This window comes from Dendropsophus ebraccatus, chromosome 10, assembly GCF_027789765.1.
Source record: "Dendropsophus ebraccatus isolate aDenEbr1 chromosome 10, aDenEbr1.pat, whole genome shotgun sequence".
In the NCBI taxonomy this organism is placed as follows: Eukaryota; Metazoa; Chordata; class Amphibia; order Anura; family Hylidae; genus Dendropsophus; species Dendropsophus ebraccatus.
In genome coordinates, this window is record NC_091463.1 from 7,543,680 (window position 1) to 7,559,359 (window position 15,680).

Genomic DNA, 15,680 nt, shown 5'->3' on the forward strand with positions numbered 1-15,680 from the left:
TCTATTTCTATTAGTTTAGGGATGTAGTCAGGGGTCTGTATTAGTTGAGGGGAGCTTTTATGGTGTGGTCTTTAACAGTTTAGGGGTCTGATCTGGGGTCTGTATTTAGGGGCACTGGTCTGGGTCTTCATTAGCTTAGGTTTCTGGTCCTGGATCTGTATTAGTTTAGGTTTCTAGTCCTGGGTTTTTTATTAGTTTAGGTTTCTGGTCTGGTTTTGTATTAGTTTAGGTGTCTGGTCTGGAGTCTGCATTACTTTAAAGAGAACCAGAAGCTATATACCGGAGAAAAACGTGTTTTATTCCCTGGGCGCATGACAGGTAGAGACAGGGAGGTAGTCATCTGGGGGGCACCCTGCCTGTGTGTAGTCACCACTCTCTTCCAGTCAGTGCGTTTAGAGGAATGATTGACAGGCAGAGAGACCAGTCACGGACTTCTCTGCCTGTCAATTATCCCCTCCGAGCGTGCTGACAGGCAGAGAGCGGTGACTGGACACAGGCAGGGCGCCCCCCAGATGACTACCTCCCTGTCTCTACCTGTCATGCGCCCAGGCTGCGGCAGGAGCTTTATACAGCGCTCTTGGGAACCATATTAGCCCAATTGGGTTGATTGTTTCCCTTTAAGGGTCTGGGGTTGGTATTAGTTTAGGGACTCTCTTCTGTGGTCTGTTTTAGTTTATGGGGTCTGTATGAGTTTAAGGGTCTAGTCTAGGGTCTGTATCAATTTACTGAGTCTGGGGCGGTACTTGTATAGTGGATCTGCATTCATTTTCAGGTGATTTCTGGCATCTAGATTAGATTAGGAGGTCCAATCTGGAATTTGTGGGTTTAGGGAGTTAGGTTTGGGGGTCTGTTCAATTTGGGGGTGTTAAGGGGGGGGGGGGGGGTCATACACACTTTCCCTGTAAAAATGACACGTTTAAAACTTTGTGCCCAGCTTGATGCATCTATAGCTGCCTGCAGTCTGGAGAAATAGAAGCCCATGGTGCAGAACTGGTCACAGCCATGTTTAACATTTCGAGGGGTTCCTGGATGGTTATATGGGTGGTCCCAAAGGTGCAGCTTAAATGAACAGACTTAATGTTAGAAACTATATACTTCCATAATAAGCAACATAAAAATGGGCCATTTAAAGGGATTATCCAGGTTTATAAAACATGGCGGCTTTCTTTCAGAAGCAGCGCCACTCTTGTCCTCAGGTTGGGTGTGGGGTTTTGCAGCTCAGTTTCATGTGAATGGAGGTGAATTGTAATACCACACACAACCTGAGGACAAGGGCGGATTTTTTTTGCAAGAAAGTATCTGGGCTTTTTGCAATCCTGGATAATCCCTTTAAGGCGTTCACAGGGTCTACATAAGCTCCTAAATGTTTTACCATGTAGTTTCTATCTCACAATGAAGTATTTAAAACATATAATTTATAACAATAATTTATTCATAATAACTTTATATATAATTCATAGTTATAATGTGACTGCACATCTGCACAACACGTCTCCATGGTTACTGTCACAGTAAATGACGTAGCACCCGTAACGCTCATTACTCTGTTCTAATTTCTCATTGGCTGAGCGGCGAGAGAGGGCGGGATGAAAGCTGATTGGCTGTCGCTCTTTCTCTGACAGAAGATGGCGGTGCAGGGTCTGGCGCGGATTCCTGTGGTAGATATAGACCCGGACGGGGTATTCAAGTACGTGCTGATCCGCGTCAATGTGAAGGAGGGACCGGACGAGTACAAAGACATTGTGCGGGGCTACGGCTGGGCGGAGTACCACGGTGAGCGGGGCCGCCATGTGTGACAGGGATGCCTGACTGTACGTGACAGGACGCCCCGCCCCAGCTTACAGAATTACGTCACTACCACCACCTGCTGGTCATAGAGCGCAGTGCAGACAGGGGGATTACAGTGGCGGTACCGCAGGTGTATGGGGAAACAGGAGCCTCTAGTGTAATAATGAGGGATGTAAGGGATGGGGGGGGGTCCTGTATAATAGTAATGTAAGGGATGAGGGGGGTCCTGTATAATAGTAATGTAAGGGATGAGGGGGGGGGTCCTGTATAATAGTAATGTAAGGGATGAGGGGGGGGGGTCCTGTATAATAGTAATGTAAGGGATGAGGGGGGGGGGGGTCCTGTATAATAGTAATGTAAGGGATGAGGAGGGGGTCCTGTATAATAGTAATGTAAGGGATGAGGAGGGGTCCTGTATAATAGTAATGTAAGGGATGAGGAGGGGGTCCTGTATAATAGTAATGTAAGGGATGAGGAGGGGTCCTGTATAATAGTAATGTAAGGGATGAGGGGGGGTCCTGTATAATAGTAATGTAAGGGATGAGGAGGGGTCCTGTATAATAGTAATGTAAGGGATGAGGAGGGGTCCTGTATAATAGTAATGTAAGGGATGAGGGGGGGGGGTCCTGTATAATAGTAATGTAAGGGATGAGGGGGGGGGGGTCCTGTATAATAGTAATGTAAGGGATGAGGGGGGGGGGTCCTGTATAATAGTAATGTAAGGGATGAGGAGGGGTCCTGTATAATAGTAATGTAAGGGATGAGGGGGGGGGTCCTGTATAATAGTAATGTAAGGGATGAGGGGGGTCCTGTATAATAGGGGTGAGGGATGAGGGGGGGTCCTGTATAATAGTAATGTAAGGGATGGGGGGGGGTCCTGTATAATAGTAATGTAAGGGATGAGGGGGGGGTCCTGTATAATAGTAATGTAAGGGATGAGGAGGGGGGAGTCCTGTATAATAGTAATGTAAGGGATGAGGAGGGGGTCCTGTATAATAGTAATGTAAGGGATGAGGAGGGGTCCTGTATAATAGTAATGTAAGGGATGAGGGGGGGGGGGTCCTGTATAATAGTAATGTAAGGGATGAGGAGGGGTCCTGTATAATAGTAATGTAAGGGATGAGGGGGGGGGGGTCCTGTATAATAGTAATGTAAGGGATGAGGGGGGGTCCTGTATAATAGTAATGTAAGGGATGAGGGGGGTCCTGTATAATAGGGGTGAGGGATGAGGGGGGGTCCTGTATAATAGTAATGTAAGGGATGGGGGGGGGGTCCTGTATAATAGTAATGTAAGGGATGAGGGGGGGTCCTGTATAATAGTAATGTAAGGGATGAGGAGGGGGGAGTCCTGTATAATAGTAATGTAAGGGATGAGGGGGGGGGGGGTCCTGTATAATAGTAATGTAAGGGATGAGGGGGGGGTCCTGTATAATAGTAATGTAAGGGATGAGGGGGGGGGGCCTGTATAATAGTAATGTAAGGGATGAGGAGGGGTCTTGTATAATAGTAATGTAAGGGATGAGGGGGGGGGGGGGTCCTGTATAATAGTAATGTAAGGGATGAGGGGGGGGGGTCGTGTATAATAGTAATGTAAGGGATGAGGAGGGGTCCTGTATAATAGTAATGTAAGGGATGAGGAGGGGTCCTGTATAATAGTAATGTAAGGGATGAGGGGGGGGGTCCTGTATAATAGTAATGTAAGGGATGAGGGGGGGGGGGGGGTGTCCTGTATAATAGTAATGTAAGGGATGAGGAGGAGGAGTCCTGTATAATAGTAATGTAAGGGATGAGGGGGGGGGGGGTCCTGTATAATAGTAATGTAAGGGATGAGGGGGGGGTCCTGTATAATAGTAATGTAAGGGATGAGGAGGGGGGGGGGTCCTGTATAATAGTAATGTAAGGGATGAGGAGGGGGTCCTGTATAATAGTAATGTAAGGGATGAGGGGGGGGGGTCCTGTATAATAGTAATGTAAGGGATGAGGGGGGGTCCTGTATAATAGTAATGTAAGGGATGAGGAGGGGGGGTCCTGTATAATAGTAATGTAAGGGATGAGGAGGGGGTCCTGTATAATAGTAATGTAAGGGATGAGGAGGGGGTCCTGTATAATAGTAATGTAAGGGATGAGGAGGGGGGGTCCTGTATAATAGTAATGTAAGGGATGAGGAGGGGTCCTGTATAATAGTAATGTAAGGGATGAGGAGGGGTCCTGTATAATAGTAATGTAAGGGATGAGGGGGGGGGGGTCCTGTATAATAGTAATGGAAGGGATGAGGAGGGGGTCCTGTATAATAGTAATGTAAGGGATGAGGGGGGGTCCTGTATAATAGTAATGTAAGGGATGAGGGAGGGGTCCTGTATAATAGTAATGTAAGGGATGAGGAGGGGTCCTGTATAATAGTAATGTAAGGGATGAGGGGGGGGTCCTGTATAATAGTAATGTAAGGGATGAGGGGGGGGGGTCTCCTGTATAATAGTAATGTAAGGGATGAGGAGGAGGAGTCCTGTATAATAGTAATGTAAGGGATGAGGGGGGGGGGGAGTCCTGTATAATAGTAATGTAAGGGATGAGGGGGGGGTCTCCTGTATAATAGTAATGTAAGGGATGAGGTGGGGGGGGGGTGTCTCCTGTATAATAGTAATGTAAGGGATGAGGAGGGGGGTCCTGTATAATAGTAATGTAAGGGATGAGGGGGGGGGTCCTGTATAATAGTAATGTAAGGATGAGGGGGTCCTGTATAATAGTAATGTAAGGGATGAGGAGGGGGTCCTGTATAATAGTAATGTAAGGGATGACGGGGGGGGGGTCCTGTATAAATAGTAATGTAATGGATGAGGGGGGGGGGTCCTGTATAATAGTAATGTAAGGGATGAGGGGGGGTCCTGTATAATAGTAATGTAAGGGATGAGGGGGGGGGGGGGTCCTGTATAATAGTAATGTAAGGGATGAGGGGGGGGGTCCTGTATAATAGTAATGTAAGGGATGAGGAGGGGGGGTCCTGTATAATAAGTAATGTAGGGATGAGGGGGGGGGTCCTGTATAATAGTAATGTAAGGATGAGGGGGGGGGGGGTCCTGTATAATAGTAATGTAAGGCGATGAGGGGGGGGGGGGTCCTGTATAATAGTAATGTAAGGGATGAGGGGAGGGGGGGGGGTCCTGTATAATAGTAATGTAAGGGATGAGGAGGGGTCCTGTATAATAGTAATGTAAGGGATGAGGGGGGGGTCCTGTATAATAGTAATGTAAGGGATGAGGAGGGGTCCTGTATAATAGTAATGTAAGGGATGAGGGGGGGGGGGGGTCCTGTATAATAGTAATGTAAGGGATGAGGGGTCCTGTATAATAGTAATGTAAGGGATGAGGAGGGGTCCTGTATAATAGTAATGTAAGGGATGAGGGGGGGTCCTGTATAATAGTAATGTAAGGGATGAGGGGGGGGGTCCTGTATAATAGTAATGTAAGGGATGAGGGGGGGGGGGGTCCTGTATAATAGTAATGTAAGGGATGAGGAGGGGTCCTGTATAATAGTAATGTAAGGGATGAGGAGGGGGGTCCTGTATAATAGTAATGTAAGGGATGAGGAGGGGTCCTGTATAATAGTAATGTAAGGGATGAGGGGGGGGGGGGTCCTGTATAATAGTAATGTAAGGGATGAGGGGGGGGTCCTGTATAATAGTAATGTAAGGGATGAGGAGGGGTCCTGTATAATAGTAATGTAAGGGATGAGGAGGGGTCCTGTATAATAGTAATGTAAGGGATGAGGGGGGTCCTGTATAATAGTAATGTAAGGGATGAGGGGGGGGCCTGTATAATAGTAATGTAAGGGATGAGGGGTCCTGTATAATAGTAATGTAAGGGATGAGGGGGGGTCCTGTATAATAGTAATGTAAGGGATGAGGAGGGGTCCTGTATAATAGTAATGTAAGGGATGAGGGGGGGTCCTGTATAATAGTAATGTAAGGGATGAGGAGGGGTCCTGTATAATAGTAATGTAAGGGATGAGGGGGGTCCTGTATAATAGTAATGTAAGGGATGAGGGGGGGGGGGGGGGTTCCTGTATAATAGTAATGTAAGGGATGAGGGGGGGGGGTCTCCTGTATAATAGTAATGTAAGGGATGAGGAGGAGGGGTCCTGTATAATAGTAATGTAAGGGATGAGGGGGGGTCCTGTATAATAGTAATGTAAGGGATGAGGAGGGGTCCTGTATAATAGTAATGTAAGGGGTGAGGGGGGGTCCTGTATAATAGTAATGTAAGGGATGAGGAGGGGTCCTGTATAATAGTAATGTAAGGGATGAGGGGGTCTCCTGTATAATAGTAATGTAAGGGATGAGGGGGTCTCCTGTATAATAGTAATGTAAGGGATGAGGAGGGGTCCTGTATAATAGTAATGTAAGGGGTGAGGGAGGGTCCTGTATAATAGTAATGTAAGGGATGAGGAGGAGGGGTCCTGTATAATAGTAATGTAAGGGATGAGGAGGGGGGGGTCCTGTATAATAGTAATGTAAGGGATGAGGGGGGGGGGTCCTGTATAATAGTAATGTAAGGGATGAGGAGGAGGGGTCCTGTATAATAGTAATGTAAGGGATGAGGGGGGGGGGGTCCTGTATAATAGTAATGTAAGGGATGAGGGGGGGTCCTGTATAATAGTAATGTAAGGGATGAGGAGGGGTCCTGTATAATAGTAATGTAAGGGATGAGGAGGGGGGGGGGGGTCCTGTATAATAGTAATGTAAGGGATGAGGGGGGGGGAGTCCTGTATAATAGTAATGTAAGGGATGAGGAGGAGGAGTCCTGTATAATAGTAATGTAAGGGATGAGGGGGGGGGGGGGGAGTCCTGTATAATAGTAATGTAAGGGATGAGGAGGGGTCCTGTATAATAGTAATGTAAGGGATGAGGGGGGGGGGGTCTCCTGTATAATAGTAATGTAAGGGATGAGGGGGGGGGGGGAGTCCTGTATAATAGTAATGTAAGGGATGAGGGGGGGGTCTCCTGTATAATAGTAATGTAAGGGATGAGGGGGGGGGTCTCCTGTATAATAGTAATGTAAGGGATGAGGGGGGGGGTCCTGTATAATAGTAATGTAAGGGATGAGGAGGGGTCCTGTATAATAGTAATGTAAGGGATGAGGGGGGGGGTCCTGTATAATAGTAATGTAAGGGATGAGGGGGAGGGGTCCTGTATAATAGTAATGTAAGGGATGAGGGGGGGGGGTCCTGTATAATAGTAATGTAAGGGATGAGGGGGAGGGGTCCTGTATAATAGTAATGTAAGGGATGAGGGGGGGTCCTGTATAATAGTAATGTAAGGGATGAGGGGGGGGGGAGTCCTGTATAATAGTAATGTAAGGGATGAGGGGGGGGGGGGTCCTGTATAATAGTAATGTAAGGGATGAGGAGGGGTCCTGTATAATAGTAATGTAAGGGATGAGGAGGGGGTCCTGTATAATAGTAATGTAAGGATGAGGAGGGGTCCTGTATAATAGTAATGTAAGGGATTAGGGGGGGGGGGTCCTGTATAATAGTAATGTAAGGGATGAGGGGGGGTCCTGTATAATAGTAATGTAAGGGATGAGGGGGAGGGGTCCTGTATAATAGTAATGTAAGGTATGAGGGGGGGTCCTGTATAATAGTAATGTAAGGGATGAGGGGGGGGGCCTGTATAATAGTAATGTAAGGGATGAGGAGGGGTCTTGTATAATAGTAATGTAAGGGATGAGGAGGGGTCCTGTATAATAGTAATGTAAGGGATGAGGGAGGGTCCTGTATAATAGTAATGTAAGGGATGAGGGGGGGTCCTGTATAATAGTAATGTAAGGGATGAGGGGGGAGGGGTCCTGTATAATAGTAATGTAAGGGATGAGGGAGGGGTCCTGTATAATAGTAATGTAAGGGATGAGGGGGGTCCTGTATAATAGTAATGTAAGGGATGAGGGGGGGTCCTGTATAATAGTAATGTAAGGGATGAGGAGGGGTCCTGTATAATAGTAATGTAAGGGATGAGGGGGGGGGTCCTGTATAATAGTAATGTAAGGGATGAGGGGGGGGGTCCTGTATAATAGTAATGTAAGGGATGAGGGGGGGTCCTGTATAATAGTAATGTAAGGGATGAGAGGGGGGGGGGGTCCTGTATAATAGTAATGTAAGGGATGAGGAGGGGTCTTGTATAATAGTAATGTAAGGGATGAGGAGGGGTCCTGTATAATAGTAATGTAAGGGATGAGGGGGGGGGGTCCTGTATAATAGTAATGTAAGGGATGAGGGGGGGGGTCCTGTATAATAGTAATGTAAGGGATGAGGGGGGGGGGGGTCCTGTATAATAGTAATGTAAGGGATGAGGGGGGGTCCTGTATAATTGTAATGTAAGGGATGAGGAGGGGTCCTGTGTAATAGTAATGTAAGGGATGAGGAGGGGTCCTGTATAATAGTAATGTAAGGGATGAGGGGGGGGTCCTGTATAATAGTAATGTAAGGGATGAGGGGGGGGGTCCTGTATAATAGTAATGTAAGGGATGAGGAGGGAGGTCCTGTATAATAGTAATGTAAGGGATGAGGAGGGGTCCTGTATAATAGTAATGTAAGGGATGAGGGGGGGGTCCTGTATAATAGTAATGTAAGGGATGAGGAGGGGTCCTGTATAATAGTAATGTAAGGGATGAGGAGGGGGGGGGGGTCCTGTATAATAGTAATGTAAGGGATGAGGAGGGGGTGGGTTCCTGTATAATAGTAATGTAAAGGGGATGAGGGGGGGTCCTGTATAATAGTAATGTAAGGATGTAGCGGGGGGGTCCTGTATAATATAATTGTAAGGATGAGGGGGGGGCGTCCGTATAATAGTAATGTAAGGGCTGAGGGGGGGGGGCCTGTATATAGTAATGTAAGGGATGAGGGGGGTCTGTATAATAGTAATGCTAAGGGATGAGGGGTCCTGTATAATAGTAATGTAAGGGATGGGGGGGGGGGGTCTCCTGATAATAGTAATGTAAGGGATGAGGGGGGGGGGTCCTGTATAATAGTAATGTAAGGGATGAGGGGGGGGTCTCCTGTATAATAGTAATGTAAGGGATGAGGGGGGGGTCCTGTATAATAGTAATGTAAGGGATGAGGAGGGGGGGGTCCTGTATAATAGTAATGTAAGGGATGAGGGGGGGGGGGTCCTGTATAATAGTAATGTAAGGGATGAGGAGGGGTCCTGTATAATTGTAATGTAAGGGATGAGGAGGGGGGGTCCTGTATAATAGTAATGTAAGGGATGAGGGGGGGTCCTGTATAATAGTAATGTAAGGGATGAGGGGGGGTCCTGTATAATAGTAATGTAAGGGATGAGGAGGGGGGGGGGGTCCTGTATAATAGTAATGTAAGGGATGAGGGGGGGGGGGTCCTGTATAATAGTAATGTAAGGGATGAGGAGGGGTCCTATATAATAGGGGTGAGGGCCTATAGAGGTGTAGGGAGGGGCTCCATAGAGGTGTACGGAAGGGTGGGGGGTCCTATAGAGGTGTAGGGAGAGATGGGGGTCCCATAGAGGTGTGCTGAGCGGCGGGGGTCCTATAGGGATGTTCGGGGGGACGGGGGTCCTAGAGGTGTGCTGAGCGGGGGGGGGGCTCCATAGAGGAGCAGCTATAATACAGTGCTGAGCAGCGGGCCTTACACTGGGGGTCCTGTAGTTATACATATAGCTTCTCCAAGATAATAAATGTGGCACTCACCATGTAGCAAAAAATCTTGTAACTTTATTTCATCACCAACACAGGTAACATGAAGTGGATAAAACAAAATGAGCGACAGCTGTTTCGCACGTCACGTGCTTTCTCGCAGCTCCTGTAGTTATACGCAGGGGTTGGGGGTCCTGTAGTTATGCGCAGGTCTCAGCGGTTGGGGGTCCCCACTTTGTTGACCACCATTGCTTCTCTCTGCAGCTGATATCTACGACAAGGCGGCAGCTGAGATAGAGAAGGACGGGATGTACGACTGCGAGTGTCTGGGAGGAGGCCGCATCAACCACGCCAGCAGCAGCAGCAAGATCCACATCTATGGCTACTCTGTGGTAATGTGCCCCCGGGGTTACACTGCTGTATGATGCTCCAGAGCTGCGCTCACTATGTGACCTCTATGGGAACAGTCAGCAAGCTGGTGGGCAGAGCTGTCCCACTGTCTCCCTGTCTGTGAGCGCTGACTGCGGTGGTGGAGGAGGTCATCTCTCAGTATCAGACAGGTGTTGGCTTCCTGGGCATGCTGGGGATTGTAGTTTTGCCACAGATAACCACCTCAAAGCATTGTATTGTAGGTAGTGTTGGGCCTGTGAGAAGAGACCCTGAGTCATTTAGCGCCCCCTCTGGCCTGTGCTGAGCATAACTACCACAGTGACGGTCTCCTTACTGGCCCCCGTGGACTCCTGAGGGTCACCGGCAGCCATCCAGCAGTACCGTGGCAGCAGGGGGCAGTCCCTCAACCCTGCCGGGGCTCCCTGTGCTGGATAGGTTGGTGGTGATGACAAGGACCAGGAATGGCTCCCGTAATGCCCCTCATACCCTCTTACATCCCCACTATCATACCCTGTGAGGGTGGATGATCCCTGCAGTGTATGAGGCTTATGGGGTTGCTGCTTATGTATTTGCCCCTTTGCAGTATTGTTTGGGGAGGGGCGTCTTAAAATGATGATGTGACCTAAAGTTAAAGGCAAGGAAAATGAAAACCGGACGGTTGCTTGGAACAAGTGCTGCCTCTGAGATGAATGTGCAGATCCTGGGGGAGGAGGGGGGGGGGGGTGCCTTACGTGGGTGAATTCCTGACCCCCCCCTCGCTCCCTGGGACGTGGATCAGTATGTGAGATTCTCTCTCGTTTTCCCTGCAGGGTTTTGGCCGGGCCCGACACGCATCAACCATGGAGCTGATAAAAACCAAATATCCCGACTATGAAGTGACCTGGTCAGATGAGGGTTACTGAAGAGCGCGACCACACCGCAACCAGACCGTATGGAACAGGACGCTGGCTTACTGCCTGTCCACCATAAGAGGGCAGCATTGTATTAACTAAGGAGAAATATAGGTTTGTCATTAACGTGGGACTGTGGCGGTGCTGACTACTATGTGATAGATTAGCGCAGCGCCATAGTGATGTCATCCATTGCTACCAGGCCTGTCTCTTCTCTACAACCCGCACTAGATACACGGCGGCTCTGATGATGAGGACAGCTGCTCCAGCTGCACTGTGTCTCTAATAGAGAGGGGCAAGTGTAAGAAGATTTGTCACCAAACCGGCTCCTCCTGCCACCCCACCGACACCTGATGTGTGTTCCCTTATCGCAGCAGGCCCATGTCTGGTCTCTGCCTTTTGCTGAAGTCCTATGTAAATAAATGAATGTGCTGGTAATGTGACCTTGTGGCGTATTGTCATTACTGTGTGCTGCCTGAATTAAAGGAGAACTCCACCTATGGCTGTATCTCTGCATATCCTGCTGAGTAAAGGCTCTATGATGCCAAGCCATTATCGTCCGGTAATCGCTTAGTGTGATTGGTAGGCAATGATCAACTGAAATGCTCAACGTCGGCACAACGCAGACTGCCTCTATCTTCTCTGGGCCACCCTAAGCGGCCCCACCACTCCTCATCGCTCTCTGTTGGTGCATGTAATTGCAGAGATGGCGAGTGGGCACTGACATGACAGATTGGCGCTCGTTTTCTCCTGTAATATGGGGCCATGTAATAGGGCTCTACTAATAGGTAATAGGTCTTTTACTAAAGATGAGTAAATTTACAGTGTTATCAGCCGGCTGCCTTTGGGCGCTGTCCTCTGGGTGCCTGGAAAAGCAAGATCCAGTCCTGGGAAACTTTTCCCAGATCCAGCTTTTCCAGGCACCTGAAGTAGAAAGACACGGACTTCAAAGGCAGCCGGCTGATAAAACTGTAACTCCGCTCATCTCTAGTCTTTACCATTCTTGTAGTGATGTGACGTTGCATTTTTCCTTATTCTTATCTAAAGCTATACCGGGTAGAATGCTGAACACTCTGGTTGTGTAATATTGTAGAATCTACGAAACAAGGCAAATATACAAAGCGTTGGCAGGGTCCTGGTCCTCGTTCTTCAGGACTGTGTCGCCCTTTGGCTGTGACATCTCTGTATTAATCCTGGTCTGTGTCATGTCAGTGTGTATTTACAGCTCTGTAGCGGTGGTCTGAGGCTGGGGTCAGCACATCGGCAGCTGCTAGGAAATCTCCCACCGTCTTTCTGGACTGAGACTCCGGAGGTGAGGGCTTTGCCAGGGAGCAGCATATGTGAAGGCAGCGAGAGCCGGTGAGGAAGTGATATCTCAGGTTTTCCATATTAGTTACATTTCCTGTGTATAGGATACTGTATATAGTCAGGCATGGATATCAGGTTAGTCACAGCGGGTCAGCACAGGAGTGCAAATATTTAAAGGGTTTCACGTATCATGGTGCCAGGAGTTCTGCATTATGGACTGCAATGAGAGAATGTGGGAATGCCCCCTAAGGGGATTGTACAGGGCTATGTTCACACTATGTAAGAGACCGGCCGTTCTATGACCCGGTCGGGTCACGGAACGGCCGGTCTCTGAAAAGATCATCCTAGCTGATACTGCTGTACCGTCCGGATGATCTTTGCAGCCTCAGAGTTCTGATGCGGGCGCATCCGTGCGCGCCCACATCAGAACTCTTCACTGCACGCTATGAATAGCGGCCGCAGAAAGCTGACATCAGTTGTTTTCGGCGCCGCTAGGGATCCCGGACGGAGTGTATACTATGGATCCCATAGATGGCAAGGTAGCATATATTTTCATAATAATCCTGGCCGTTGTACAAAAATACCAATCACGTGATGTGGCAGGGTTCATATACACACAGACACATATACATACACATGCAGTGTTACCTCTGTTCTCAGCCACAATCCATTCTGGCAGGTTGGTTGAGAACTGAGCAGTTTTTCCCCAGAAGTAGTAATGTAAATGTGTTTAATTGGTTCCAGTATCTACCAATAACAACTACTGTACCTGTGTGTTTCAATGAAAAAAGTACAGTTTAATCACTACAGTACAGTAGTATACATGGTGCAAACAGGGGTCCTCACACCTCATTCTTTATAGTGCAGGTCCATAGCTTCAGCAGGAAGAGCCAACCGGTACAGACAATACAGTGGAGGGGAGGACTCGGGCAGGTGGCAGATAACAGGGAGCACAAAGCAGTGCGGCCACACCGTGACACCAGCATCACCTGTCAGTGTCTCTCTGCCATCTGTGATGAGTGTCAGAGCGCTCTTACACAAGGCTTCAAGACCAATTGCTGAAAAAGTGTTTGAGAACCCAGCAAGTGTTTAAGTTCTGAAGCAAACTTTCCTTGGAAATATTGTTTGAGAGCCGAGGTGCCACTGTGTGTGTGTGTGTGTAATAAATATATAATGACTAAAGATGAGCACAACTCGAGCCTGCTTGGGTTCTGTCCGGCCTGATAGTTCAGCATTTGATTACCGGTGGCTGAAGATGTTGGATGCCGCCCTAGGGAGTCCTGGAAAATGTAGATACAACCTATAACTTAAGTTGCGCTCATCTCTAGTTATGGCTTCCCACATGGCCAACACTCTCCTGAAATACTTAGTGCTGCTGGGTACTCTGTTGTTCTGTTTCGGCTGTCCTGACCTTACTGACATACTGTAATACCTGGGCCCTGCAGCAAAATGCCATGGGCCCCTACTGCCTAATATATAGAAGGTGAAACAGCATAAGTGACAAGTGTAATAGCGCTGTATATCAGAACACCCTCATAGTAGTGCCAGATAACAGAAGCATCAACTTGCCGCTGCCTACAGCCTCTACAATGTCCTACAGGGGTAGGGAACTGTGGCTCTCCAGCTGTTGCAAAACTACAACTCCCATGATGAATGGACTGCCAAAGCTTTAGCTATCCAACCATGATGGGAGTTGTAGTTTTGTAACAGCTGGAGAGCCCCAGGTTCCCCCTATCCCGGTCCTAGCACCTGTGTGGGTGGCTGTGGTTACTCTCCCCTATCTGTGTGTTGTTGGTCCTCTGTGTGAATGGGCCCCATGTTTTGCAGGTATGTGGCGATGGGGGTTTATGTTGTACTAGTCTCTCATGGCCGGATCATAAATTCTTATGGCTTTATGGCTTAATAGCTGCGATCAGCAAAGGCTGGTGCTAAGGTCAGATGTAATGTGCACACTGTCAGTCATGGCGGATTTCACAAGCCGGTCACGATGTGCGCTGTATGCAGGTTTTACCTCTGAGATATCACTCGGCCACAAGTTAACCCTCTATTGAACTACATTGATCTACATAAGTGTTCCCCCAACCTGGGGCTCCCCAGCCATTGTAAAACTACAACTCCCAGCGTGTCCCTGCAGCTGTGAGGGATGCTAGAAGTTGTACTTTTGCAACAGTTTTGGGAACACTGCTCTGATGTATATTAGGCACTGTCAGGGCATGCTGGGATTTGTAGTCTTGCAACAAATAGAGAGTCACAGGTTTAAGATGACTAATCTAGAGTTCACCACCTGTCACACCTGCCTCATTGCTTACTTATCTTCTGTTCCTTCTGCTTTTTCTACATTTCTACAGTAGAACAGTAGAATATCATATAGAGGCCTCAAATCCAGGCTGATACTGATTCCCTGCACTGATACATTGCAACAAATGATCAGCTGAACATAGATTAAGGATAATGATGTATAGTGCACTCAACTAAAAATAAATTACTTCTATGTCAATAAGAGTACAGATCAAAAGTAGCAATGACTTAAAAGGTAACAATACTACAGAAGATAAAATTCACCAAAAACATGAAACCATCTCCAGATAGATATAGCTACTGTAGTATGTGCGTGGTAAACCTATCCAAAGAACAGAACCAGGTCTGCAAAGCGTTGAATAAGGATGTCTGTAACGTCATGTCATCTAAGCTCAAATCCTCCCAACGTGTTTCTGTCACAATCTTGTGACGTCATCAGGGGAGAATATTGGAGAAATAAGAGCAACTCACAAGCAGCTCAAACATCCAGAGCATATGTCGGTACTCGGTATGAGCTGCTACGATATTATCCTGTTAGATGTCACAGGGGTGCAGTAACTAAAACAATAACACGTTCAGGGGGTGGGGTGGGGGAGTAATGTGCCAGCCGGGCTATTAGTATGCATGTCGTCAAGTGGCTACTCACAAACCTACTTTTACACCAGGAAACCCTTCAACCGGGGGCCGATCAGTGGATTCTGGAGTAAGGAATAACATACCTGGTATTATAGTTACTGCACCCCATGATATCTAACAGGGGATAATGTTGTGGCAGCGCCTACTGAGCACCGATATATCGCTATCTCCAAGCTGGATGTTTAGGCTGCTCGATAAGTTGCTCTTATTTTTCCAATGTTCTCCCCTGCTGACGTCACAAGATTGTGACAGAAACGCGTTGGGAGGGTTTGAGCTTTGATGACATTACTGACGTCCTTATTCACATTGTTTGTTGCAGTAACGCTGGCCGACCTGGTTCTGCCATTGTGGTTCTGTTCTTTGAATAGGCATAGCACGCACATACTACAGTAGCTATACCTATCTGGGTGGCTCTTTCATGTTTTTTGGTGAATTTTATCTTCTATCCAATTAAAATGTACGTTTAAATATCATGATATTTAGGGTTTCAATACAATAATAATGACGATTATACAATTATTGCTGCAGCGTTCCCTATAAACTGCTAATTTGCTTCTGCCTCGCCCCCCCCCCCAAATCCTCATGATTGGTTTCCTTTAGGGTGCCAGAAGTCAGACGTATAATGAAGCTCTGTGGTTTTTTTAACACTGAGCAGGGAGAGGATGTGCTGCATCGTGGTCCTCTCCCGGCTTGTTCTTCTGAACCCTACAGG

At 47.6% G+C, this 15,680-nt stretch overlaps 1 protein-coding gene across 1 annotated transcript; it reads left to right on the top strand.

The window, feature by feature from the left end:
- The first annotated feature begins 1,576 nt into the window (after positions 1–1,576).
- PHPT1 (phosphohistidine phosphatase 1) lies at positions 1,577–11,169 on the top strand. The gene is made up of 3 exons (XM_069985638.1): positions 1,577–1,773; positions 9,711–9,838; positions 10,646–11,169. The coding sequence occupies exons 1-3, from the start codon at positions 1,626–1,628 to the stop codon at positions 10,736–10,738; spliced, it is 369 nt and encodes a 122-aa protein (XP_069841739.1). The 5' UTR covers positions 1,577–1,625; the 3' UTR covers positions 10,739–11,169.
- The last annotated feature ends 4,511 nt before the right edge of the window (positions 11,170–15,680 follow it).